The 24,209-nt window shown below is 61.3% G+C and overlaps 2 protein-coding genes across 2 annotated transcripts in view; one reads left to right on the forward strand and one right to left on the reverse strand.

Annotated features, from left to right (window-relative positions):
* Window positions 1-15: 15 nt before the first annotated feature.
* On the reverse strand, window positions 16-2,986 carry TTC24 (tetratricopeptide repeat domain 24). The gene is made up of 5 exons (XM_059146714.1): window positions 2,284-2,986; window positions 1,881-2,084; window positions 1,309-1,437; window positions 1,072-1,184; window positions 16-722 (listed from the first exon to the last, which is right to left on the reverse strand). Exons 1-5 carry the CDS (start codon window positions 2,984-2,986, stop codon window positions 615-617), a joined length of 1,257 nt encoding a protein of 418 aa, XP_059002697.1. The 3' UTR covers window positions 16-614.
* Window positions 2,987-5,819: 2,833 nt separating this feature from the next.
* The window catches only part of IQGAP3 (IQ motif containing GTPase activating protein 3), a 35,817-nt gene continuing 17,427 nt past the window's right edge, over window positions 5,820-24,209 (forward strand). The window contains exons 1-17 of the mRNA XM_059146102.1: window positions 5,820-5,974; window positions 6,264-6,396; window positions 6,941-7,804; window positions 9,585-9,672; window positions 13,982-14,138; window positions 14,767-14,844; window positions 16,080-16,156; window positions 17,040-17,107; window positions 17,199-17,312; window positions 17,495-17,673; window positions 18,059-18,137; window positions 18,631-18,794; window positions 19,201-19,288; window positions 20,886-21,049; window positions 22,319-22,476; window positions 23,587-23,702; window positions 23,803-23,966. Coding sequence (XP_059002085.1) covers window positions 7,768-7,804; window positions 9,585-9,672; window positions 13,982-14,138; window positions 14,767-14,844; window positions 16,080-16,156; window positions 17,040-17,107; window positions 17,199-17,312; window positions 17,495-17,673; window positions 18,059-18,137; window positions 18,631-18,794; window positions 19,201-19,288; window positions 20,886-21,049; window positions 22,319-22,476; window positions 23,587-23,702; window positions 23,803-23,966 — 1,731 coding nt within the window. The 5' untranslated portion in view covers window positions 5,820-5,974; window positions 6,264-6,396; window positions 6,941-7,767. The remainder of the gene's footprint in view (window positions 5,975-6,263; window positions 6,397-6,940; window positions 7,805-9,584; window positions 9,673-13,981; window positions 14,139-14,766; window positions 14,845-16,079; window positions 16,157-17,039; window positions 17,108-17,198; window positions 17,313-17,494; window positions 17,674-18,058; window positions 18,138-18,630; window positions 18,795-19,200; window positions 19,289-20,885; window positions 21,050-22,318; window positions 22,477-23,586; window positions 23,703-23,802; window positions 23,967-24,209) is intronic.

The raw sequence follows: 24,209 nt of genomic DNA on the forward strand, positions 1-24,209 counted from the left end.
TCCTCTACCCCGACCAGACTAATTTCATTTTGCTCGAAAATTATAAATACAGTGTCCTGGTCTTTAAGAGAAGACATAAAACTCCATTAAATACATAGAATAAATACCGAAGTACAATTTTAATTCCTGGAGGGGAGTTGGTTGCCTGAGAGCATCTCAGCAGAGACAGGGTTGGGGGGAGCCGGAGCGGGAGGGGGCGGTGAGACCTGCGCGGACGCGCGCGCAGCTCCGCCTCCGGGGACAGGCCCCCACCCGGAGCACTGCCCCACCCTGTGGCCTCGTGGAGAACTGCAGCCAGGGCCTTGCTTTCCACCCCCTCGGGGTCGGGCCTGGCATCCTTGATGGCACCTGACGCTCAGCTGCTGGGTCAGTTAACACTCAGCCAGACACCTGGCACAGCCCAGCGCTGGGAGATATGCCAGAATCCTCCGCCCACCTCCCCACCCTGGGTGTCCACGGAAAAGTGACCCGTGTCCCCTCGCCAGGCTCCCCTCTCCTACCCCGGGGCGGATGAACCCCCAGGGCCCAGGCAGCATCCCTGACGGGATCAGCTCTGCCTGGCACCCCCTCCTTCTCAGGGTGGCCTCTCCCCACCCCCAGGACCCTGTCCAGGGTCACCTCACCAGCGTGGACGTTGGGACAAGCCCAGCCTGCGCCAGGTGCGTCCTCATGACATCGGCCAGCTTGGCCACCAGCCGGTCCCGCACAGAGTCTGGCTCCTTCTGGAGAGAGGGTGGATAATGGGGGAATGGGGAGCGTCTGGGCTATGCGGTCGTCTGCAGACTGGGGAGGCAGGAAATCGGACAGGGTGGAGGGAGGGGGGCTCTGTCTTCCTTTCTCTTCTACCCCATCCCCACGCCCTCGCCCGGATCTTGCTACCACCCGCCTGGAACTGTGAAGGGACAGGTTCTTCCTCACAGCAGAGTCCCGGGACCTAGCACACCGCGTGCCCGATGTGCGTTTGGTGAGTGGATGGAGTTGGCAAGGAGAGGACCAAATGTGGGACGGTCCGCAGACGAGGCTTGCGGGAGGCCTAGAGGGAGAGCCGGGTTCTGGGAGGGGTGGTCTCACCTGACTCCGGGCCAGCGCTTCCTTATAGTAGCGCAAGGCCTGGTCGTGCTGCCCCAGTCTGGCTGCCGCGGCCCCCAGCCCCTCGCAGGCCTGCCACTGCCCCTTCGTGTCCCCTGGGGAAGACAACCCGGAGGTCCTCTCTTGGGTCCCCGCAGCACCGACCCTCCCTTCCAGAAGCCACCAGCCCCCGGGACCCCTGGCCTGGCCCCCTTGGCAAGCCACCCGCTAAGCCCTCACCGGTGTCCCGGGCGGCCTGGAGGGCATGCAGGTAGCTGTCTCGGGCGGATCCGTGGTCCCCCAGCTGGCTCAGGGCGAACGCCAGGCCGCCGAAGCTTCGTCCCTGCTCCCACCGTTGCCCCACCGAGCCTGATGACAGAGCCAGTCCCATCCCAAGAGGGGACCTTGACTGCTGAGACGTCGGCCAGCAGCCCCGGCAGGCACCCAGGAGTCGAGGCGCTCAGCCCCAGCACCCCTCCCCAAGGCACCACAGGGATGGCAGCTCCCCACAGCCAGCCTCTCCTCAGGCCTGAGTTTTGGCCAGAAGGCATCTCCACCTGCCCGCTGCCCCGGGAGACCTCCTCTCCCAGCCGGGGCTATGCCCTCTGCCCACTGCTGCCTTCCCAACCCCAGGCCTCGGCCTCGGAGCCCTCATCCCCCATCCTGTCCGCCTGCCCCATCTCCTGCACCACCAGCCCTCCCCTGGTTCTGGACATTCCGGCCCCATACCCCGCCCTAAAGGTCTGTCCACCTTGAGCCCCAGCTGGAGCCCCGCTGAGTCCCCATCCCCTTCCCCAGGCCTGGGTACCCACCATGCAGGTCAGCGGCCTTCTGGTGAAAGTCCCGAGCTTCCTGATGGTTGCCGAGGGCACTTTGGGCCGCCCCGAGGTTTCGCAGCACTGTGGCCTCCTCTCCTGGCCCCTGACACAGGGGCAGGGCCCGCAGGAAGGCCTCTGCTGCTAGCGGGAACAGTTGGAGCTGGGAGTAGCTCAGGCCGAGGTCAACGTAGAGCGGCCCTGGAGGGCGTGGCCAGGGTCACGGGTAGCGGGGCCAGTTGCTGCTGATGCTGCCTCGGTACGGCCCCTGTGCCCCTCTCCCGGGGTCCTTCGCCCTTTCCCCAGCCCACAGAGAAGCCTCTGCCAGCACCCCACCTCTCAGAGCATCACTCGGTCTGAATGTCCCCAGACCCACACCTCCTCTGCCCGAAGGCCTCACCCAGCAGGCTGCTCTCAGGGCTCCTCTCTGCAAACCTCCGGCTCTCCTCCAGCACCTGCACCACTTCGGCCACCCCGTGCTGGCCGCTCTCCAGCATACACGCCGCCGCGGCCCCCGCGGCCAGGGCTGCAGCCTGGGGCTGCCCAGCTTGGGCATAGGCCTGGCTCGCCTCCTGCAGACACTGGGCCGCGAGCTCAGGCTGTCCCAGGGCCCGGTAGCAGGCTCCCATTTTTGCCTGGGCTTGTCCCTGGTCGCCGAGTGGCCGGTAGTGGCCCAGGGCCCTGCGGTACCAGGCCAAAGCTTGAGGCAGCTTGCCCAGGGCCTCGTAGGCCAAAGCCACGTTGAAACACTGGTCTCCATGACCTCTGCCCTGTGCCTTCTCTGCAGGCTGGGCTCTCAGCAGCAGCTCCAGGCCTCTAGCTGGGTCCCCAGTCTCCACATAGGCGGCCCCCAGGTTGAAGGCACAGGCCCGGAAAACAGGGGTGTCCCGAGTTTGTGGGGGCTCAGAGGCCAGGACGAAGGCCCTCTGGAAGCAGGTCAAGGCTTCATGGTTCCGGCCAGCCTGTAGGGCTCCATGGCCAGCCCTGGTGAGGGCTTGGATGTTGGCCTCCTGCTGGGGCCGCTTTCTCTTCTTCTTCTTCTTGGAGCTCGAGAGTTCAAGCTCAGGCCCTCGGGGCGCAGCATCAGGGTTGGAGAAAGACATGGTACTGACAATGGGGAACAGAAGGGTCAGTATGTTACCCTTGCCTTCCTCCAAAGCAGGATCCCTCCAGGGTGATTCGGCCCTACTCCTGCCCTACTATCACCTCGGGGTGTCAAGGCCTTCTCTCTGTCATCGTACTTTGCCTCAGCGACCGTCCTGGGGCCCCATCAAGCCTTCCTCTAATGTCCCAACTAATTCTTAGTTCTTCGGAACTAAGTAACAGTGCCCTCCAGAAAGCCTCCCCCCTCGACCATCTGGGTCCTTCTGGACTCCCAGAGCACCTAGGCCTGTGTCCTTCACGGCGTCCATCACGCCAGGTTAAAGTTGCTGACTTTCGGGCGCCTGGGTGGCTCAGTGGGCTAAGCCGCTGCCTTCGGCTCAGGTCATGATCTCAGGGTCCTGGGATCGAGTCCCGCATCGGGCTCTCTGCTCAGCGGGGAGCCTGCTTCCTCCTCTCTCTCTCTGCCTGCCTCTCTGCCTGCTTGTAATCTCTGTGTGTCAAATAAATAAATAAATCTTTAAAAAATAAATAAATAAAGTTGCTGACTTTCTTGTCTGTCTCTCCTGCTAGATCAGGGGAGATCTGAAGGGGCCGGCACAGACCACGTTCTCCATAAATGTTCACGGACCGAGATGGACACAACGATGCGAGCGCACCTTACACCTCTGAGCTGTGCGCTGGGAACCGGCTTAACGAGGGGAAAGCCATGTAACATACGTGTTGCCTACATGTTCCCACGCCCACACGATCCTCACTGAGGGAGCGAAGGAGCAGACCGAAGAACATGCGGGGCCTCTGCCCGTCGCCGCCTCCATGCTGTTCCTCCCCGGACACCCAGCCACTCACAAGGACAGGTGCTCCTGCTGCCTGATCCCAAGGTGTAGATCAAGCCAGCCGTCGGGGAGCGCCTGCTGCATACTCGGGGAGCGCCTGCGGCATACAAGCAGCCGCCGGGCACCAGGGGCACGGAGCTGAACGGGCTAGTGAGTTGGCAAGGAGGCAGCTTGGTGGGCAGAACGCTGTCTCTCCCTTCACTGCCCACACCCTCTCAGGGGACCTCTTTCCCCATGGCCGGCTAGTCCTGGTCCCCCAGCACCCTGCGGTGGCGTCAAATATGCTTTTCCCCACCAGGATCTCACCTCTCCCCTGGAAAGGCGAAGGAAGCCTTTTCCTGAGCTCTCCTCCCAGGGGCCGGAGAAAGGCGTGGCAGAGGCTCGGCCTGGGCTCTCAGCCCCTCTCCTCTCCTTTGTCGCTCCCCCTCTTTTCTGAGAGAGGCAGGCAGAGGTGATCCTCCTTTTAAGGAAATTCCCCGTGACCAAGAACACCTGGGAATCTTGCCTTCAAGGGCCTCATCCGTGGGGCGTGCCTAGCTACCCCCCACCAGGCCTTGGGGCCCCAGCCTTACCTCCCTTCTGGAATGGTCCCTCTGGCTTGGGTTACCTGGCCAAGCTCTGAGCTCAGAGCCCTGGGGTTACCAGACAACCAGGTACCGCCCTCCACTCCTAGGAATGTTTTGATGGACAGCTCAGGCGCCCTATCTTAGTGCTGCGCCACTGACAGCAGTCAGGGTGGGCTCGGTTACCGGCATTCCATTGCCCCTCCTGTCCCCCTCACCCCTGCACACACCCCTCACGCCCCTCCCTGCAAGCAAGGACTCAAAGCGTGCTGGCTTGTTACCAGTTATGACCTCAGGGATGCTCTGTCCCGTACTGTCACTCTCTGGAGGAGGGGACCAGGCTCAGGAAGCAGGTGGGACCACCCCGAGGTCACAGAGCAGTGGTGGAGCTGGGATCAGAACCCGGAGTCTCTGATTCTGGGCTAATCAGCCTCGGATTCTTTCCAGTGCACTGTGACTGCACGCTTTAATGAGGCCTGGACTGCTCTAGAAGTGAACCCTTCCACAAGCACACAGACACGCGCACTGGTACATTTCACATTTGGGAGTGGGGTTAAAGTTGATGATCAGGAAGGGCCTGGAGATCAGAAGAGTCTCTTTGCATTCCCAGTCCTTTGCCCCGCTCCGCTGATCTGCAACCTCCATGTTCTGCTTAATGAGAGGACAGCAGGCCCCAGGACGACAGGTGCCTGCGGGGCTACCCCAAGCAGGGTGGCCTGCAGCAGAAAGAAAACACCCTCATTTCCTGGCGGAGAGGTCTCTTTTAAGTAAAGAGGCCTTTGCCAGAAACAAAATTACCAGGAAGCCACTGCCCCCCCGCCCCCCGCACTGGGCAGCCTTTGCTGAGGGCCTGCGTGGTGCTGGGTGCCACATATGGGGCCCACGGCCAAAGCAGGCTTTCTCGGCCGCCACCGCTCCTGCCTACAGGTTGGCCTCCAGGATGCCACCAGAGCCTGCCCAGGGCCAAACAGGCAGCTCAGGCCGTGGCCACTCAGCAGGCTTCCTTTAAGAGAAAAGCTTGGGGAGGAGGCAGGGACTGAAACTATGCTTGCCAAGTTCCGCTGACCTCTCCATGTCCTAGGGACCCTTTCTGAATCACCTGCTTGTTTGATTTCCACTTTAGGTGACGTATCCTTGCCACTGTCTCCTCACTTGGCCTCCAGGCTCCACTGTGTCCTGGATCCTTCTCTTCCCTGCTCTCCTTTGCTGCCTGTCCACCCTTGAATGCAAACAGACCCCACCCGTCTGCCCTTTGTGTAGACACTTCCATGAACGCTCCAATTAGTCCTCTGACTTTCCTACTAATGATAAGCCTGTCATTTCTAAAATTAGATTCTAGACTCGGCTCGTCCATGTGAAATTTCTGTATCCCCCCATCCACCCATCCCCCGTTCCTGGCGTCAGCTGGAACCATGGGAGGCATCCTTGACCCTGTACTTGGTCCTATTGGTTCGACCTCTGAGCCCTCTCCCCATACTATTAACACTCAGTGCGTGTCATTGCCGCGTGTGGTCCCTAACGCCGCTCTGCAAGAAATACTCTCCTGCGGCCCTGATTCCGGCGCCTGTTGCACTGGGATGGTGGAGACAACGTGAGTCAGCTGGGTTGGCCCCTCCTTTCTGCCACGGCGGAGGCCAAGTTGGAGGGAGTATGAGATGTTAAGACTTGAGAGGGAAGGCCCGTTGGGTCCTTAGCCGTCTCCTTACTATCGTCTTGGGCCCCGAGCCCAAGTGGAAGAGGGGGTAACTCATCCGGGCACCTCCTTTCTGGCTGGGTTGGGGGTTTCTGTATATAAGGGCCTCATTACAGCTCTGTTCCCTGTGAGGGTCCGGCTGCCCGGGTCCTTCCCGGAAAGCAGGGAGTGGGACCTCTATCAGCAGGCGTCTAGGTTCTCACCACTTCCCAGCGTGGAGGGTTTGCAAAGGAGCACGGTTCTCACCTCAGGGAGCACCCGCGCTCCCCACGTCTCCCACCATTTTGTCTCGACTCTGAGTCGCTTCTGCTCTTCTGAAGGTTTGGAGATTTTCTGTTGTCTGCCCCTTCAAGTCTCTCGCCTGGGGCTAGGAGCCTAGGCTGCCTTGCCGCCTGACTGGGCATTGGTGGGTGGGGGGCGGGCAGGGCAAAATGGAAGCTGCCAGAGGGGGACGCTGACTCCACGATATGGCAGAAAGCTGTCATGATGGTGTCTACTAGTTCAGACCTCACTATCTCTCGCCCGCACTGCCGCCGCCCGCTCTCAGGTGCCCTCTGCCCCAGCTTAACCCTGCTCAGAGCTCCTCTGCAGAAAGAATCTTTATAACATGCAAACAGTGTACAGTGTTCTTTGGCTCCTGGCTCTTCCCTGGCTCTTCCCCGGTGCCATCCCGAGGCCTCCAGCTGCGCCACTGCAGCCCGGCCGGCCGGGGCCCCTCCAGGCTCTCTTCGTCCCTCTCCCTCTGTACAACCACACTCGCTTGTCATTTCCCGAACTCCCTCCGCACTCCTGCAGGTGCTGTTTCACTGACTGAAATGCCTCTCTCCTGTGGCCTGATGAATTCTTGCTCCCTTTCCAACCCAGATCAGCTGCCGCCTCCACTAGGAAGTCTTCCTGTCCTTCACTGCCCTTAACCTCATTACCGCAGTGACCTCATCCCTCGGAATATCCCCGATCTCTGATGTGGTTGACTCTATGACCGTCACTCAGTCCAGAACAGCAGCTTTAGGGCATGAATTATACTGACTTTTTAAAGGATTGTATTGTTGTTGTTTTTTAAAGATTTTATTCATTTATTTGACAGAGATCACAAGTAGGCAAAGAGGCGGGGGTGTTGGGGTGGTGGTGGTGAAGCAGGCTCCCCGCTGAAACTATGACCCGAGCAGAAGGCAGAGGCTTAGCCCACGGAGCCACCCAGGCGCCCCTAAAAATCGTGTTGTTTTTTTAAAGCACCCTGTGCACCCGCCGAGGGGCTCGAACCTACGACCCCCCAGGTCAGGAGCGGCGCGCGCTACCGACTGACCCAGACACGTGCCCCCAGTTCGGCTGCTTTCCCTCCGCATCCACGCTTTCCAGTTCCCTGCAAGGTGGCCTGCACGTTAACAGGAGCCAAGAAGGCTAGGGGAGGCGCAGCGGGGTTCAGGGGAGCATGAGGGGGAAACGAGGGAGGCCAGGGCAGCCGAGGAGCCCTACAGGAACCGCAGCAGCCCCCCGCGCGGCAGAGCCCAGCGCGGACCCCGTGGCCCCCGCAGCCACCACCTCCGCACCCGGCGGCGCGGCTGCGCCTGCGCCGCCCGGAACTACAAATCCCAGCGGCCCCCGCGACTCGGGCCGGAAGTGCTGTCCAGCTGCGGCGACGGGGAGGGCGGCGGCCCGGCGGCGGGAGATTCAAACCTGGAAGGAGGAGGAACATGGAGCGGCGGAGAGCGGGCGCGGGCCCCGCGCTGTGTGAGTGCAGAGCCGGCCGAGGAGGGCGGCGGGCCTGCGCCAGTCGGGTCTCGGGCGGGCTCGGGTGGAGGCGGGAGCGGCGAGACGCCCGACGCCGCCGCGCTTCACGGCGTCCAGGGTTTGCTCCGGCGCCCGCGAGTCCGGGGTCCGGGCGGCGGGGGGGGCCCGGGCGGCCCCACCAGAAGGCAGCAGTGCCGGGCGGCAGGCGTGCTGGCCGAGCGCCGCCGCCGACGGGACGCCCGGAGCGCTCGGCTTCGCGGGTGCCGAGACGGTGCGGAGACCGCGGGGCGGGCCGGGGAGCCCTTCGGGGCTCGCTCCTCGGCCGTGTCCCGCGGCTTCAGCTCCGGGGGTCGGGCCGGGGCCCCTGACCCGCGTTTGCAACAGCACCGCTTCTCCGCTGCCCCGGGGGATCAGGCGGTGGCCTAAGGGCCGCATTTGCAGAAGCGCCGCTGTCGAGAGAGGCTGGGGCCGGGTCGGCGGCCGGGAGGCTGCTGCCTGACCTCCGCGCCGAAGGCCACATCTCTCCGCTCTCCGGCCAGCGGGGTCCGGAAACTAAGGCCGCGTTCAGGATCTGTTGAAGCAGAGCTAGTTCTGGACCCCAGAAGCCGGAGGACTGATGGTTTTCACGTCTGTGTGTGTGTGTGTGTGTGTGTGTGTGTGTGCCCGTGTGTTGACGTGCTTAACTGCCGGGTCCAGTAAGCCCTGCCCCTCGTCCAGGTCACGTTGCTGGATATGCAGTGTAAGGTGAAGAGCCGGACTGACTTCGAGTGTTGGGTCCAAGACAGAGTTGTCTCTCCTCAAGTCCTCTGTGTTTGTTTCGTGTGTGTGTACAAAGTTCTCTCACCCTGCTTGATTTTTTTTTTTTTTAAAGATTTTATTTATTTATTTGACCGTCAGAGATCACAAGCAGGCAGAGAGGCAGGCAGAGAGAGGAGGAAGCAGGCTCCCTGCAGAGCAGAGAGCCCGATGCGGGGCTCGATCCCAGGACCCTGAGATCCTGACCTGAGCTGAAGGCAGAGGCTTAACCCACTGAGCCACCCAGGCGCCCCACCCTGCCTGATTTAAAAAAAAAAAAAAGATTTTATTTATTTATTAGAGAGCACGGGGCAGAGGCAGAGGGAGAAGCAGGCTCCCCCCTGAGCAGGGAGCCCAATTCGGGGCTGGATCCCAGGTCCCAGGGATCATGACCTGAGAGAAAGCCGATGCTTAAGGACTGAGCCATTCAGGCGCCCCACATTTTTATCTAATGCTAATCTGTGTTTCCTGAGAATAAAGATCCACCAGTCCAGGGCCTGACCAGGGCCTGACCGAGAGAAGGTAGCATAGGAATGACTGGTTGTTGAGGGATGAGTCCCAGATGGTCCTCCTAACGCAGCCTCTGGGAGGGGCCTGAGAAGGATGACGCAGGTCCAGGTCTTGGAGAACTCAGAGGCTGTTAGGGATGAAATAAGTGGCTGCGTTCCCAGCCATGGAGGAGTCTGGACATCCGCGCGGGAGCCCTGAGGGAAGGGCTTGGAGTCATCCAGATGGAGGAGTCAGGAGATGGCTGGAGGGAAGGAGCATGGAGCACCTCTGTCACGGGGGTGCTGACCAGGGCAGCTTTATGGGACGGGGGCCGAGGACCAGAGCCAGGGGTGTCAGGAAGAGGGGGGCGCATGTGGGTGCTTTGGGTCTCGGGGCAGAGTTGCCCAAGAAAGTCTGTTGAGAAGCAGCTTCAGTGCCCTGGCCCTTTGTCCAACACTCCTCTCCTCCACCAACCTTGTCCCGCTTCCCTCCTCAGACGAACGCCTCACGGCCGAGGAGATGGATGAGCAGAGGCGACAGAATGTTGCCTATCAGTACCTGTGCCGGCTGGAGGAAGCCAAGCGGTGAGCCAGGGGCCTGCCCCCGTCTGCTCCCCCGTTTCCCACCCTGCCCACTCCAGGGGCCTACCCTCTAGCAGATGTAAAAGGCCTGGGGTCCTTCTCTTTTAAGAGTTTATTTTGTTAGCGTGGTTTTGGGTTCAAGATTAAGAGGAAGGTCGAGATTCCCCAGGTACCCCCGGCCCTCACACGTGTCCCCGGCCCTCACACGTGCCCCCGGCCCCCACACGTGCCCCCGGCCCCCACACGTGCCCCCGGCCCCCACACGTGCCCCTGGTCCTCACACGTGCCCCCGGCCTTCACACGTGTCCCCGGCCCCCACACATGCCCCCGGCCCCCACACGTGCCCCCGGCCCCCACACGTGCCCCCGGCCCCCACACGTGCCCAGCCTCCCTGTCAACATCTGCAGGCGGGGCGTGCTCGTTACTACCGATGAGCTCACCTGGACACGTAGCCTCCCAAAGTCCGTGGCTGACCTTGGGGATCACTCTGCCTTCAAAATCCTCCGTGCTCTGCCTCTTTTTGTCCCCCATCCCGCCCCCTGGCAAGCACTCCTCTCTTCTCTCGTCTCCTTGGCTTCTCCGTGGTTGGAATCACACAGTACGAGCCTTTTCAGACTGACTTCTTTCACTTAGTCGTACGCATTCAAGGTTCTTCCGTGTCTCTCGGGGCTTGACAGCTCGTTCTGTTTTAGCGCTGACCGGCCTTCCGTTGTCTGGATGGACCTCGGTTTTCTAGTCCGTCACCTACGGAAGGACGTCTTGGTTGCTTTCGAGTTGGGCGCTTGTGAACGAAGCCTCCATACACGGCGGCGTGCAGGTGTTCGTGGGCCGCGTGTTGTAAGTCCTGTGGGTGAATACCAAGGAGCACCACTGCTGGATCACGGGGCGGGAGTGTGTCTCGTTTTGTAAGAAATCACGAAATTTCTAGAGTGGCTGCAGCATCTCAGCGGTCCCAGCAGCCGGGACCGGGACCGGGAGCTCCTGGTCCCGCTCGTCCTCGTCAGCATCCCGTGTGGTCAGGGCCCCAGATTGCGGCCAATCTGATAGGTGCGTGGTGGAGTCTCACTGCTTTCGTTTCCATTTCCCCCGCGGCACGTTCTCCCCCACCTGATTGTGGGGGATCTTTCCAGACGCTCGGTTCCCATCCCTGCATCTTCCTCGGGGCCGTGTCTGTCAGTCGGCATCTGTGGCCCGTATTCTGATCAGTTGTTTGTTCTTGTTGTGTGAGTGTGTGTTTCAGTGAGCTCTGAGCCTGACGTGGGACCCGAACTCATGACCCCAAGATCAAGAGTCACGTGCTTCACCCACTGAATCAGCCAGGCACCCTGTTCTCTGTGTATTTATTTATTTATTTATTTTAAGACTTTAGTTATTTATTTGACAGACAGAGATCACAAGTAGGCAGAGAGGCAGGCAGAGAGAGAGGAGGAAGCAGGCTCTTCGCCAAGCAGAGAGCCTGATGCGGGGCTCGATCCCAGGATCCCGAGATCATGACCTGAGATGAAGGCAGAGGCTTAACCCACTAAGCCGCCCAGGCGCTCCTCTTTGTATATTTCAGATACTAGTGTTTTTAATTTTTTTTTTTTTAAGATTTCATGTATTTATTTGACAGAGAGAGAGACAGCGGGAGAGGGAACACAAGCAGGGGGAGTGGGAGAGGGAGAAGCCTGCTTCCCGCTGAGCAGGGAGCCCGATTCGGGACTCGATCCCAGGACCCTGGGATCACTACCTGATCCGACGGCAGACGCTTAACGACTGAGCCACCCAGGCGCCCAGATACTGGTCTTTTATTAGATATGTATTTTGCAAATATTTTCTTCCCATGTCTTCCCATTTTCTTTTCTGAGCAGAAGTTTTTCATTTCATTTCATCTATTTATTTATTTTTAAGATTTTATTTACTTGAGAGAGAGCAAGAGAGCACACGAGCAGGTAGGGGAGGGGCAGAGGGAGAAGCAGCCTCCCGCTGAGCAGAGAGCCCAAGGATGTGGGGCTCGATCCCAGGACCGCAAGATCATGACCTGAGCTGAAGGCAGACATGTAACTGACTGAGCTATTCGGGTGCCCCAGTTTCTCATTTTAATTAAGTCCAGCTTATCAATTATTTCTTTCAAAGATTGTGTCTTTGACGTTGTGTCTAAAAAGTCATTGCCTGGGGTGGGGGTGGGCGGGGAGTCATTGCCGGGGCGCCCGGCCAGCTCAGTCTGTAGAGCATGCTACTCTTGATCTTAGGGTCACGAGTTCAAGCCCCATCTTGGGGATAGACATTACTAAAATAAAAATTTTTTAAAAAGTCGGCCACACCGAAGGTCACCTGGTTTTGCCTTGTGTTCTCTTCTAGGAGTTTTACAGTTCGGTATTTAACATTTAAGCTGATAATCTATCTTGAGTTGATTTTGGTGATGGGTGTAAAGTCTCCGTCTCGATTTCTTTCTTTTGCGTGTGGACGTCGGGTTGCCCCAGCGCTGTTTGTTGGAGAGACGCTCCCTGCTCCTCGGTCAGCGGTCAGCTGGCTGTTGTGCGGGTCTGTTTTTCTCCCTTCTGTCCCACGGGTCTGCCCGTCTTTCCCTGAGACCACTCTGATGGTCTGTGGTCAGACGATCACAGATGACTGTGGCTCAGACGGGCGGCGTCATCCTCCACCTTTGTTCTCGGCCTGCGATCTGGCGTGGGCTCTTCTGGATCTTGGGCTCTACTATAGAGGTGTTATGTCGATATCCACAAAATAAGTTGCCAGGAGCCCGCGTGGGAGGGCGCTGAACCCGCAGAGCAGCCGGGACGAGCTAACGCCTGGGCGGGTGTGGACTCTTCCTGCCCACGAGTGTGGGCTACCTTTCCCCTGAGTTTGTTTGTCCTTTGAGCTTACTCATCAGGGTTTCATAGTTTTCCTCCGAGATCTTGTATATATTTTGCTGGGTTTATACCTAAGTATTTCATTTTTGGGTGCTAATGGACACCGTATTGTGCTCGTAGTGTCAAGTTCCGCTGGCTTGCTGCAGGACCTGGGGCAGCGACCGACCCGTGTGTGTTAGCCTTGTGTCCCACAGCCTTGCGCGAGGTTTTGTGTCGCCTTCTTTCACATTTTCCCCCCGGTCACGCCATCGTGAGCAAAGACACCACCTCCTCCTTCCTCCGTGCGCTCTTCCGGGCCTGTCTCTAACGTAGGGCCATCTGCTCGCATAGTCCCCGCAGCACCGCTCTGACACCCACAGACGTTACCCATTAGTCCTTGGGAGATCAACACGCAGCCATTTTCAAATTTTCCTGATTGTCTGGAAAAGTAATCTATTTTTTGATTGCCTTCATCAAAGAAGGTTCCCACAAAGCTCATAGGTTACATCTGGTTGTTACGTCTCTTGAATCTTCTTTAATCCAGAACAGCTCACCTTCCCTCGCACTTCTTCACGTCACCGACTTGGAGAAGGCGCCGGCCTGCCGGTCGTGTACACGCACCACATTCTGGGTTTGTCTGTTTACCTCCTTGTGTCCAGCGGCTTGCTCCTCTGTACCCCGTGTTTCCTGCACGTGGACGCTGCCTCCACGGCTCTTTCTAATCCGCAGAGGATTTCTAGCATTCTCCAGGAGAGCAGGTGGCGTGGGTAGGCTGGAAGTCAGGTGGCTGTGGCTGGGAAGGCACAGAGCGAGGCGTGACTGGCTCTCTCTGAGGATAGAGGCTTCCCTGGAGGCGTCCGTGCGCGGACGTTGGGAGGTCCCATGCCCCCTCCCCCCGTGCCACCATCGGTGACAATCTGCTTCCCGAGTCTTCTCCCCGCGCGCTCATACCCGTTAGCTCGTGTCACACGGTGTGGCTCTGAGATGTGTGTGTGCGCGCAGGGGGTGCTGTACAGAGCAGGTCTTCCGATTCCAAGGGCTCTGGCCTTTCTGTCCTTTTGTGCGGCTCCCATCACCTTGGGGGTTTCCCCACAAACCCCATTGTCATCAAAGTTGGGTTCTAAGCTGTGTAGACATAACCCTTCAGGCCTGGGTTCTCAGAAAACTCGCAGAGAGAGAAGCGAGCAGACGTGGTTCGGTGGGACAGGCGTGCGAACCAGACCGAGAGACAGGGTCTCGCGTGCAGCCGCTAAGGGCCTCCCTGCAGACACACAGGTTCAGGATCCATCAGGGGAGATTCCTGGGGGTGAGCAGGGGCCCAGGACTGGCCATTCTGGCGCCTGTGGCAGCTTGGGATCCAGTGGCAGCAGCTAGAGCAGGGCAGAGGGAGGAGCTGGGAATAGGACAGGACCCAAGAGTCCGGGACCCTGTGTGCTGGGGGATGGGGTGGCGACGGGCCCTGCTCTGTCCCGCACTTTCAGCTGGATGGAGGCCTGCCTGAAGGAGGAGCTCCCTTCGCCGGTGGAGCTGGAGGAGAGCCTCCGGAACGGAGTGCTGCTGGCCAAGCTGGGCCACTGTTTTGCGCCCGCCGTGGTCCCCTTGAAGAAGATCTATGATGCGGAGCAGCTGCGCTACCAGGTGAGGAAGGGAGGCCTCTACCTTCCAGCTGCTTCCTCTCAAGCTTCCCCTTCTCAAGGCTGTGACAGTAGGGCGACCGTATAATTTATTGTCCACACCCGGACATGGTTGCAGATGAAAGGGACTGCTCTCAGTCACTGCACGGGGCCACCAGGAGTGGCTCGGGTCCCCTGGCTGGACACTGTGTGCAGGCTTTAACAGCAGAGGACTCTTGCTAGCTGAGGTTGAGATGCCCCTGGTGGGACGCTTCTAAGCCAGTCGACACTCAGAGGCTTATGGGCTTTGCCGCCGTGACGATATTCCTGGGCCGCTGCCTCTTCTGTGTGCCCTGGCCAGCCCAGCCCTGTCTCCTCACCTCACCTCTGGACTCCCCTTTGCTGGGAAGCCTTCGTGGGTAGTTAATCCCACATCTGCGCCTTCCTTCCCAAATGTCCTGCCGGCTCAACCTTTCCTGGTGGTTTCCGTCTGTCTGTGTCTCTCTGTCCTGGGGCTTGGGGGATGGAATATGGGAAACCCATAGGTCAGGGTCCTCTGGCTCCTCCTGCCCTTCAGGCTTCCGAGCTGTGGTCTGGGCTCTGGCCACGGGGAACCCTGGACATAGATTCTCGTCTCTTCCCTTCGCTTTCAGGCCACCGGCTTGCACTTCCGGCACACGGACAACATCAACTTCTGGCTGTCTGCAGTAGCCCATATCGGCCTGCCTTCGGTAATGCTGGGCCTCGAGATTGGGGTTCATCTTGTCCCCCACTGACCCCCACCCCCTGTGTGCACGCTTTGTCCCCCGGGACCCTTCAGCCCCCACCTCCTTCCTCTCCTGGGTGAACTTGATCGGAGGATTTTGATGGCGGCTGCCTGTCTCTCAACCATGCCACCTGGCGCTGCCTCTCCTTCCCGCGGGTGAGGCAAGTGGAGGGAGATGGAGGCTCCCTTACCCCAGCTGCAGGGTCCCCACTAGTGAGCGAGGCCGCCGTGTGCTGCTGGAGATGGGCTCACGGGAGCCAGCCTTCTTCCCAGGTTTACAAGCGAGGCCACGCCACAGGCCACATCCCTTGGGGGTGGACTTGGAAGCCTAGCCCCTGGACCCGCGCTGGACACGTGCTATGTGTCCCTCGGGCTCTTCAGACCGTACATGTTTCTTGACTGTAAAGGGGTGTGGTGACCCCCCTGGATCCACCCTGGGCAGTTGTCAGGAGGACTGGGTGGTCTGCGCGGTTCCCTCAGCGAACGGTAGAGAACTGGGCGCATTAGGGCACCGCGGGACTCCACCGTGTATGTCTTCCTCCGGGGAACTGGGAGACAAGGCGGCCGCAAAGAGAGGCTCGGTGGGAGGCAGGGGCAACTGAGACGTCTGTCCTCAGTGAGGCGGGAACTCAGTGAGGTCCCCAGGAATCTCAAATGGCTGAGAGGCTTTGGGGTTAGACCTCAGCAGTCCCCAGGGGGCACGGGTCGCCATGCTCCAAGGACTCGGTTCCTCGAGGGGCCCCCACTGCTCAGAGGCCTCTGGCTGAGCGACAGGGGTGAGTTCCCTGCCCCATCCATGATGGCGCGGGCCTCCATGGGCCTCTGCGGGAGCATGGCCGCTTGTCTGGGAGAGTCCAAGGCCAGGAGCTCAGTCTCGCTGTGTCTCTAGGACGCACAGGGGGCCTCATTCTCCTGGAGGATATGGCCCACGTCCTACAACCTTGAGAGACCTACCTGTGTCTAGTGAGCCCAGGGCTGTGTCTGTGGCTAGGCCTTGGTTCAGTATGTGGCCCCAGGGCCTTTCTCTAACACTGAGTGTGTAGGTACAGTGCTGGCTGTAAATGGCCGGGGAGACGGGCCTAGCAGTCACAGGCCACAGAGAGCACACAGCCGGGGGAGAGGACACCGTTCCTCGTCCCTCTCTCTGTGGCTCATGTAGTGGTGTTTCTGATGGCTGTAACCAGCTGGCTTCTCCCCCAGACTTTCCTCCCGGAGACCACAGACATTTATGACAAGAAGAACATGCCCCGGGCAATCTACTGCATCCACGCGCTCAGGTGAGGGACCTGCGCTCTCATCCTCGGTTTCCTGTGGGTCAGTGCAGCCGACAGTGGGCAGCAGGCGTGGGAGCAGGAAGGAGGGCGGGTCGGCCACAGGAGCGCTTCTCAGGAGAGGGAGACTGTAGAGGCTTGCGGCTGGGTCTAGGTTTATGAGCGTGTGTTTTTACTGCAGAGAGAGAGAGCATGCGCACAAATGGTGGGGGGCATAGGGGGAGACGTGGACTCCCCGGGGAGCATGGAACCTGACGTGGGACTCGATCCCAGGACCCTGAGATCATGACCTGAGCCGAGGGCGCTTCACCCACCGAGCCACCCAGATGCTGCTCGTGTGCATCCAGCAAGCGTGGACACGTTTGTGTGTGGCTCATAGGGTGAAGGAGAAGGGCGATAGGGAAGGGTCTTCCGCTGGTGACTGGGGCCCAGAGGGATCCAGACAGGCCCCATCAAGAGCGTCGCAGGTGAGGCACTTAGCGTGAGTGGTGACCGCTGTCTGGCTGTACCCACGGCCGGCCATGAGCAACCAGTGGCTAAATCCTAGATCCTAAAGTGACCGACCCATCCCCGGGTCTGCCTTGTTGCCTCCTCCTGACTTCATTTCCCACGTCCACGTGCCGGGCCTGCGGGTCTCAGCTTACGATGTCCCATCTCCAGACACTGCTCCAGCCGCACCCCCTTCTCTGGGAAGTCCTGATCCCCCCGACCTCTCCACCATCCTGTTCCTCTTCTGCAGCACTTGTCTCGGGCTTGCTTCCAGTAACCTCACTCCCCGTGGACCAGGGGGCCTTGGTCCCCACGTCAGGGTCCCTGTGGTATCTCACACGGACCCACACGTCCAGCACACCAACATAAATAGGCCCCAACGCCTTTCCTTCTTTTCCAGTCTCTTCCTCTTCCGGCTGGGACTGGCCCCGCAGATCCACGATCTGTATGGGAAAGTGAAGTTCTCAGGTGAGCCCAGATCCTTCCCCAGCCGCCTGCGTGGGAGGGTCTCGGGGGGAGGCTCTGGCCCTGAGGAAAGGCGTCTGTGGTGTCTTTGCAGCCGAGGAGCTCAGCAACATGGCCGCCGAGCTGGCCAAGTACGGCCTCCAGCTGCCTGCCTTCAGCAAGATCGGGGGCATCCTGGCCAGTGAACTGTCGGTGGACCAGGCTGCGGGTAGGGCCCGGGCTCTGGCCTGCGAGGGGCGGGCTTCATGGGAACGGGGAGCCTCTGGGCCTCAGATAGATTCTGGGTGCCACTCATCGGTAGGGAGGCTGCCAGGCCTGCTGGGTGGGGAAGGGGATGATATTAGAGCGGCGGTGGCTGGCCTCCTGACCCTGGTCCCTCACCCTTCCCAGTCCACGCCGCCGTGCTCGCCATCAACGAGGCAGTGGAGCGGGGGGTGGTCGAGGACACCCTGGCGGCCTTGCAGAATCCCAACGCGCTGCTGGGGAATCTCCGAGAGCCTCTGGCGGCCATCTACCAGGAGCTGCTGGCCCAGGCCAAGGCGGAGAAGGCCGCCAGTGCCCAGACCCGCGTAAGGAGCCGCCTCGGGTGCCGAAAGCCGGGCGGCCCAGGAGCCCCGCAGTGGACAGGACTCCTGGGGGTCCTGTTCCACGCCCCAGAAAAGCTGTGGGAAAGTGTTGCTTGTGGGTTATTGTCGCAAAGCAGGAGAGGCACCGGGGAGAATGTTGAGGACTGAGAGGAGGCAGGAGGGGTTCTGGGTTTGGGGCGGGCTGAGACGGGGACATGGAACTGCATGAGACCGACAGGAGGTGCCAAAGGTGGGCCTGGAGCCCTGGGTTCCGCAGACTTCTGACCAGACTGCCCTTTGGGAAGGCCCCTGTGGGAGGAAAGAGGTACAGACGGGGGAGGAGGAGGAGGAGACGAGGCCGGCGTCCCAGGCCTCACTCTCGGCGCAGGGGGGCGGAGAGAGCTGGGACGTGTATGACCGCTTCCTGACTCAGGCTGAGATCCAAGGCAACATCAACCACGTCAATGGTGAGAGAAGAGGCCTTGGGATGCTCTCGGGCTGAGCCCTTGTATTGGGCGGTTTGGGGGTGGCTTTTGCTTGGGCCAGCGGCCCTCACGTCTCAGGGAAAGAGAGAAAGATCCATGTCAAGAAGCAGCATGTGTCCTGTTCTGAGGCCTCCGTGCCCAGAGACGCGCCCCATCGGGGGTGCTTGTGTTTGGATGGAGATCCATGGGTAGGGCGGAGGCGAGGGCAGGCCTTCCGGCTCTGGGTCAGGCTCCCTCCCGAGAAGGAGGTGTGAGGAATGGATTGGGGGGGGCAGGAGGGGCTACTGGAAGCCTGGGGACAGAGGGGGCCTCCGCCTGTTTGGGGCAGGGTGTCCTCAGTGTCTGGGGCGGTGCGGGACGAAGGCTGCGAAGATCCCGCTGAGGGTTTGGGGCAGGGGCGGGGGCTCTGGGGCGGTGGGAAGAATAGGGCTGGGCTTTCACATGTTGTCTGCTGTGTCGTCTTGGTCTTTTGCAGTCCATGGGGCTCTAGAAGCTGTTGATGATGCCCTAGAGAGACAGAGCCCCGAGGCCTTGCTGGAGGCCCTTCTGGACCCAGCGCTGGCCCTGCAAGGGCTCAGGAGAAACTTTGCTGGCTGGTACTTGGAACAGCTGAGCTCAGACAGAGAACAGAAAGCACAGGTCAGGCCCACAGCCTGCTCCCCGCTGTTGGCTGCGGGGTATGGGGGCAGGTCTCTTCCTTAAGCCCTGCCTCTGTCACCTGCTGGTGTTCAGGCAGGGCCAACTATGTGTGCAAAGGATTACATCACCCCAAAGCCTAAGGGCCTAAACTGACTGGGAGGACCCAGACGCAGCATGGGCAGTGATAGGCTCCCCTGTTGCCGAGGGGGACCTCAGCTTGGCGATGTCGTCTCCACGGCTGCTGGCGCTCTCCCCAGCGTCTGGGCGGGTCTGTCAGTGCCTGGTGGGTACGGGGAGGCAGAGGCTCGAGGCAGGGTAGTCGGGCGCTGCTGGGAGCCGGGGCTGGCAGCATCTGCAGGTGTGCACGGCCCTGGGTTCCCCTCTGCTTTACCCCTTCCCTCCCCAGGAGCTGGGCCTACTGGAGCTTTTGGAAAAGGAGGAGGTCCAGGCTGGTGTGGCTGCAGCCAACATGAAGGGTGATCAGGAACAAGCCAGTAAGTTGCCTCCGGCCAGGGCCTTCCTGGCTTCTGTGTAGGGTCACGCAGACTGGTACTGGTGGGGCCTCTCCCCCTCCCCACCCGTCAGGGCTGCCTGGAAGCATACGACAGCTAGGCTCCTGAAGGCCTTGGGGTCCTGATGGCCATGCTGTGGGGCTGGGGCTGGGCCGGGCAGCCCTCTGCAGGGCACGTCCCTTGCGTGGGGCCACTTTCAACCTGCTTGAGGCCTTTGGCTTCTGTGCAGTGATTTCCCAGGTTAGAGAGAAACTCATGATCACACTCAGTTCCCTTTGAAAACCCTGCGTACAAATATAATTCTTTATTAGAGGAGTGTGTTGGTGACCATATCTCTCCCGGGGGTCAGCCCGCCCACCGAAGGAGCGAGAGGAGGCAGGGCACGGGCCTGAGCTGCAACCCGAGGCCACCAGTCCTGTCACAGCTGCGGGCACCACCTGCTGGCCTGGCCGCTCACAGTCGCTCGCTCGTCCGCTGCTGATGCACGGGCCGGCTGCTCGTGTCTCTGCTGGACGCCGCAGGCCTTCCTGGGCTCCGCCGCATGCACGTAGCCCTCAGTCCCACGCGCTCGGTCCCACATGCTCGGCCAGGGCCTGAGACCTGCGTTTCTCCCTCCCTTCTCATCCGCCCAGTCCAGCCACCCAGATGGGCTGCTCTTCCCGGGCAGTCCAGCCTGCCCCACCGCCGGGCCTCTGGTTGTCCGGGTTTCGTTTCTGCACACTCACCCACGGAGGGCGGGCGGCAGCGTCCAGCGCGGCCTCCGCTGCTTCGTGCTCCCTGGCGGCCGGGGCCCTGGGGGTCGTAAGGCGGTGCTGACACGGGGCGGCCGGTCTTCGTATCCTCATTTCTCCCCACAGACCCGCCTCCTTGATGCCAGGGCTAGATCTGCCTGGCATTTTCCAAAGCCTGCTGTTCGAGACCCCACTGATGCCCCCCGACCCCTTCGAGCTTACTGCTGCCCTTTGCGGCCCAAACGGGTCCACGTTGGGGCTGGTTGCCTGTCCTTCTGTGCTGTCGGCTTGATTTGGCCCCCAGAGCCCCTTGTCTGGCCTCCTCTTACTCCGCTCCACGGTCTCCCGCCAGTCCTGTCCCCGCCGCCCCCGCCACCCTCACGGAGGCGGCCCCTCCCTACCTGCCACCGTGCTCATCTCTGGGCCGGACAAGTGGCTTCCTCTGACTCCTCGCACTTCTTCCTCCAAAACGCTTAGATGCTTATTTTGAACAGAGCAGAGGGCAGAACAATTGTGCTTTTTTTTTTTTAAAGGTTTGTTTGTTTTGAGAGAGCGTGTGTGGGCCTTTGTGCGTGGTGGGGGAGGGGCAGTGGGAGAGAATCCCAAGCAGCCGCCCCACTGAGCGCCGACCCGGGGCTCCATCTCAGGACCCTGAGATTGTGACCTGAGCCAAACCCCAGAGTCAGATGCTCCGGTGGCCGCAGCATCCAGGCACCCTGAGGCAGAACTCTAAAGAGTAGTTGCCAAGCCGTTCTGCCTCTGAGACCCCAACAGGAGCCAGTTAGATGGGAGAGGGGGCCGGGCCCTGGGTGCCCAGACTGTGCAGCCCTCCCCCTCCTCCCCTGCAGTGCTCCAGGCCGTGTGCAGGATCAACAGAGCCATCCAGCGGGGAGTGGCAGCTGCCACCTTGGAGGAGCTGATGTGCCCAGAAGCCCAGCTGCCTCCCGTGTACCCCAGCGCCCCAGCCGTGTACCAGCAGGAGCTAAGGGCGCTCCAGCAGCAGCGGGGCGGGGTGAGCCCCAGACCACACCCCCAGCGGAGCACCCTCAGTGGGCTCGGGGAGGGAGGTGGGCCGCTGTCCCTGCGTGTTGAGCTGATCCTAGGCGCTAGGACCCCTGAGCAGACCCTGCTCTACACACACATAATACGAGAACCCCACAAGGTAAGGTTTCCATTTTAGAGACGAGGACAGTAAGACGCAGAGGCCGACACGGCTCCCACCACAGCTGCAGCCGGCCGTGCAGCACTGAGTGCAAATGCGTGCAAGTCCCCATGGCTCACCCCTCTGTCTGGCAGCCCCCGCCCCTGCGCAGACAGCTTCTCCCACAGCAGGGTGGTCTCCTGCAGGGAATCCCCAGTCCCAGGGGGAGCTGGAATGCACCCGAGGTCCAGACAGTCCCAGGCAGAGAGAAGGGGATGATGTCGGGGTGGAGGACTTCAGACTAGGAGACCGAGGGAGCCGCGCTGGGAGTGAGTCTGGGAAGGCTTCCTGGAAGAGAAGAGCCCAGTGCAGTCAGACCTGCGACACGAAATTCAGAGCATGACCCTGGTCGTGGCCACTCTGGCGGCTGCGTAGGAGGTGTGCGGGAGGTAAAGAAAGCACTGGGCCCCGGGTCATGGCCACCAGCGTGGTAGGTACCTTCCAACTCTGCCTCCGTGCCGTGGGCCCTCGGGCAAGTGAGCTCCTTGTCTACTCCTGAGTTCATATAAGGACGCGGAAGCAGTGGTGTGTGTGTGCGTGGGATTGTCATGAGGCACACGTCAGCCGTGAGCCTGGCCCCTGACCTCTGTGGCCGGGATTTTCCTTGGCGGGAGTCTGCCCTGCGGGGGCGCACATGGTGCCCCAGACACGGGGATCAGCACACACCGGGGTTTGGAAAGGAGGAGAAGCCGGGGCCACTGAGTGGGGCTGGGGCCTCTTTGTCCCCCTCTGTCCCCTGGAGCCTTGCAAGCTTCCTGGTGTGTGCTGGGAACCACCCGGAAGCCCGTGGGCTCATGGGTGAGCGTGGGCCCTGGAACCCGGGGGCTGGGTTTAACTTCCGTGACTATGGGCTCTTCTGCGAAAGGGGGATGTTAAGGGCACCTCCCTCCCCGGCCTTACCGGGGCGCTTACCCACTGAGCCTGCAGAGAGCACGCTCTGCCATCACGTTCAGTTAGTCGGCGAATGAAAGAGGCCGCTGGGGCTTGGTCAGAGACTGGGGTGCGGGGATACCTCGAGGGCGGGCTGGCCGTGGCCCCAAGCCTTCACCAGCCCCAAGGGACCCGGCGCTCCCGTTACAGGAGCTCGGCCACGAGGAGCTCTTCGTGGCGGTGGAGATGCTGTCAGCTGTGGTCCTGATCAACCAGGCCCTGGAGGCCGGGGACGTCGGTGGCTTCTGGAGCAGTCTTGTGAACCCCGCCAGCGGCCTGGCCGAGGTGGAAAGAGAGAATGCTCAGCGGTGAGGGAGGTTGAACCCTGTGGCCAGGGGCAGGGGTGGAGATCTGCCTTGGGCGCTGCCCTGCTCCCGCCCCCCACCCCGGGTCTGTACGGGCTCCTCAGCCCCTGCTGTCCTGGGAATGGGGCTCAGGCCTCCCGCTTCCAGCATGTTCTGTGCTTCCAAGCCGAGGTGCTAGAAGAGCAAAGAACAGAACCAAATTCCTTCTCTCGTCCCCCCAACATGGCGGGACGAAAGGGAGGAGGAGCCGTGGCCAGACCCAGACTGGCCGAGGGGGTGACTGGTGGGGACGTGTGGGGGTTACGGGAGGCCCTGTTGGCAAGGGGACGTTGGGAGAGCTCTCAGGGCCTCTGTGTTTGTCATTGCACAGACCCAGGGCTGGTCGTGTGCTTGGCGCGGCAGGGTAGCGCGGGGACAGCGGCAGCCGGGGCTGGATGTCGAGGCCGCACTGTGGCCTTGACTTTCCCTCTCAGCGAGAAGGAAGCCATGGCGGGGGCTGGGGGTGGCCTGGAGGGGGTGGTCTGAGCTACGTTTGCCAGGCTCGCTGTGGCCGCTGGGCTGAGGACGGGCTCCCGGGTTGGACGCGACAAGCGGACAGCCTCCAGCGTGGGTGTGGGGACACCTGTTGGAGGGCGGTGGCCGTGGAGGTGGCGAGGGGAGACTGGTTGGGAATCTGTTCCTGAAGGGGATGTGACGGGGTCGGGTCGTGTGTGCATGTGGGCTGTGAGACAGAGTGTGGTCGCATGTGACGCACGATCTCTGTCCTCAGAGGCTGGAGCGCATGTCGGCCGAAGTGGGCAGGACTGCGCTGCACAGGCTGAACGGACTCGGGCTGGGTTTCGGGAGCTCCCCAGGAGTTCCCGGGCTGCAGGTGGACTCCGGGGAGTCACTTAGGCTCTGGCGTCTCCTCAGGATAGGGGTGTGGAGCCCCAGCAGTGGGAGGCTCAGGCGTGTGGGCGTCCGGGAGGAGGCAGCACAGGGGCTTTCAAAGCACGACCTCCAAGGTGGAAAGAGAGGCCGGAGCCTGTGAGGGAGGCCGAGCGGTGTCCGGAAGTGCCCTCACCCCTGGCTGACACCGCCCCTGCGGCTCTCCTCTCCCGCCCCTGCTGCCAGTTACTTTGATGGTCTGGCGGAGCTGCGCCGGGCGCTGGCCGGGGCCATCCTGAGCTGGAACGACCTGCAGGCCACTGTGCACCGGGTCAACGCCCAGGTCCAGGAAGAGACTGACCGTGAGTGGAATCCCGGGCCGGTGGAAGCAGCTCGGCGCGGGCAGCTTACCATCCCTTCCTGTGAGCCTGGTCTCGGCCCACCCAGATCTCTCCTTCCTAGAGGTCCTTGCCGTCAGCCTCATCAACGAGGCTCTGGACCAGGGCAGCCCCGAGAAGACCCTGTCTGCCCTCCTGCTTCCCTCGGCTGGCCTGGAGGACATCAGCCTTCCTGTCGCCCCTCGGTACCATCTCCTTCTCGTGGCAGCCAAGAGGCAGAAGGCCCAGGTGAGGTCTGAGTGGGCTGAGTCCGTCCCCAGAGCAGGAAGGGCCTCCCCTGTGGGTAGAGCTGTGCCTGGGCTGCGCCTTGGGAGAGCCCCGTGTGATGAGACAGTCCCTTCTGAGGGGGAGGCCACCAGGAGGGACCCTGCGGGAAGGTGCCCGTCGGGCTGGGCCCTGGCCCGAGCGCCAGCTGGCAGTGCGCAGAGAGTGGAGGGGCTTTCTGAGTGGCAAGGGCACAGGCCTGGGGGC

Source organism: Mustela lutreola, chromosome 14, assembly GCF_030435805.1.
Source record: "Mustela lutreola isolate mMusLut2 chromosome 14, mMusLut2.pri, whole genome shotgun sequence".
Taxonomy (NCBI): Eukaryota; Metazoa; Chordata; class Mammalia; order Carnivora; family Mustelidae; genus Mustela; species Mustela lutreola.

Coding starts and splice junctions, on each gene's coding strand:
- TTC24 (XM_059146714.1), bottom strand. CDS start 2,986: ATGTCTTTCTCCAACCCTGATGCTGCGCCCCGAGGGCCTGAGCTTGAA. Junction 1,438..1,880: donor GAAGGCCGCTGACCTGCATG/GTGGGTACCCAG, acceptor CTCTGTCATCAG/GCTCGGTGGGGCAACGGTGG. Junction 723..1,071: donor AAGCGCTGGCCCGGAGTCAG/GTGAGACCACCC, acceptor CCCTCTCTCCAG/AAGGAGCCAGACTCTGTGCG.